A 1,794-nucleotide genomic window follows, 5' to 3' on the forward strand; every position below is an offset into this window, starting at 1 on the left:
CTGATAACGATATAAAATTTTAGGAATTGCAAAAAATGAATAATTTTTTCTGTAATGTACTCTTGAAAAGAAGCATTTTGATATTTTATATACATATACATGTTTCTATTATTAACTGATCAGGAGACAGTATGTGACAGACAGACATTTGGCTACTACATGGATAGAAACCTTGAAATACAATGTCTCTAGAGTAACCTATGTCAGACAGGTTGCATCTGTAGTAACCATAATTTTACACTTAACTGTTCAGTGTAAAGAAACACACAGAAATTACAGAAATAAGTTATTTATTGCAATAACTATAGAAACTATGTACATTAACTATTCAATGAAAATAAAAACAGCTACTGAATGCAGTTTCAAAACTGATACAAAACCCCATAGATATTATTATACACAGTGTATTTTCAGCAGTTATTGAATGTTAAGTTCATCAATATTGTGCTTTTTATAATATTTTAAGAATTACTGCACTCTTTTCTGTCACTGAGTATATAGAAAATTATGAAGTTTACATGAAACATGTATAAAATAATCAAATCATGTGAAACTGTGACAAGTGGGTGTCCTGCACAAATTCTGGATATGTTTACTACAGCCATCTTCTTATTCCACTGAATGTGTTTTATCTAGAAATCCTGAGAGGTAAAAATCAGAGTAAATACAAACTATCAAATGTTTCTTTGTTTAGTACAAAGACAACAATACCTGCAAATGATGAGTAAACTGGAATGGATGGCAACTGGCTTTAGTAATAAAACACAAGTGTAGAGGATGATGTTTTGAAAGCATTCCATCTTCAGATAAAAGACAGAAGACTTTCAAAACATTGTCCTCTACGCTTTTGTTTTTTACAACAGGTAGTTAATGTCCATTCCAGTTTACTCATCATGAATAATCTGCCTAAACAATCTATCAAAGAATACCTACAAATTTACAATATCACTCAAAACATTTTTTCAAAGATATAAGTAGAAGTAATAATAATAATACTAAGTAATAAATAACATAAGTACCAATTTAATGCAGCTTAACACAGTAATTATTTAAATTAAACTATTCAAAATTTCATACACTATTCTTTTGATTCAAAAGAAATATGTAAAAATTGAAGATAGCATTGATATACGGAAACATCTGTTAGCTGAGTTCTTGCACAGATCTTAAAATATAACGTTCGTAAATGGAAACATCGGCTCATTTCAAAAACAACTGAAAACAGCCATCACTAAATGTTTTCCTGCAGTGAACACCTACTGTGCTTATTCCACACATAAGTTGTTGCCTGCAACACACACAAAGATCCGATACCTACCACACAGAAAAGTATGGTTATTTTTGAATTCTCGTGCCACTGCGAATGTAGGTCACACTTCACAAAGACTGTAGGATAGAATTAAACAACATGTACCCACATCCATAAGAACTAAGAGTGTGAAACTAAAGAATTGACCATGTCACTCGTGTAAAACAAAAGTTCTACCACCAAAAGGTGAATCAGAGATTGGTCAGCATTTACTAGTGAACCCGACTTGTGCTGACAGCTACACGGATAGCATGTTTGAAATTATTGCAAATGGTGGGCAACCTTTCTTCTCTCTATTTTGAAAGCCACCATATTAAAACACATAAACCTGTTCTTTGCTGCCAAAAATAATTCCTATACAATCTACACATCCTTCAGTAGGTTTGTGACATTTCTAGATTGGCTAAAGGACATGCCAATCAGTGATTACTTTACCGGCTTACATTGATTTTATAAGCTGTACTATTTCCTATAGATCATTTTCC

General features: G+C 31.8%; 1 protein-coding gene across 2 annotated transcripts in view; it reads right to left on the bottom strand.

Annotated features, from left to right (window-relative positions):
• Nucleotides 1–273: 273 nt before the first annotated feature.
• Nucleotides 274–1,794, bottom strand: part of LOC106456971 (cysteine-rich DPF motif domain-containing protein 1-like) — a 14,604-nt gene continuing 13,083 nt past the window's right edge. The window contains exon 5 of one of the 2 annotated variants that reach the window (XM_022382765.1): nucleotides 274–641. Coding sequence is in view for 1 of the 2 variants with exons in the window: in XM_013916353.2 (XP_013771807.1) it covers nucleotides 633–641 (9 nt within the window). In the remaining variant the exon portion in view is untranslated. The remainder of the gene's footprint in view (nucleotides 642–1,794) is intronic. The other variant, XM_013916353.2, reaches the window with a different exon arrangement.

The sequence above is a fragment of the Limulus polyphemus genome, unplaced genomic scaffold, assembly GCF_000517525.1.
Source record: "Limulus polyphemus unplaced genomic scaffold, Limulus_polyphemus-2.1.2 Scaffold276, whole genome shotgun sequence".
NCBI classification, from domain to species: domain Eukaryota; kingdom Metazoa; phylum Arthropoda; class Merostomata; order Xiphosura; family Limulidae; genus Limulus; species Limulus polyphemus.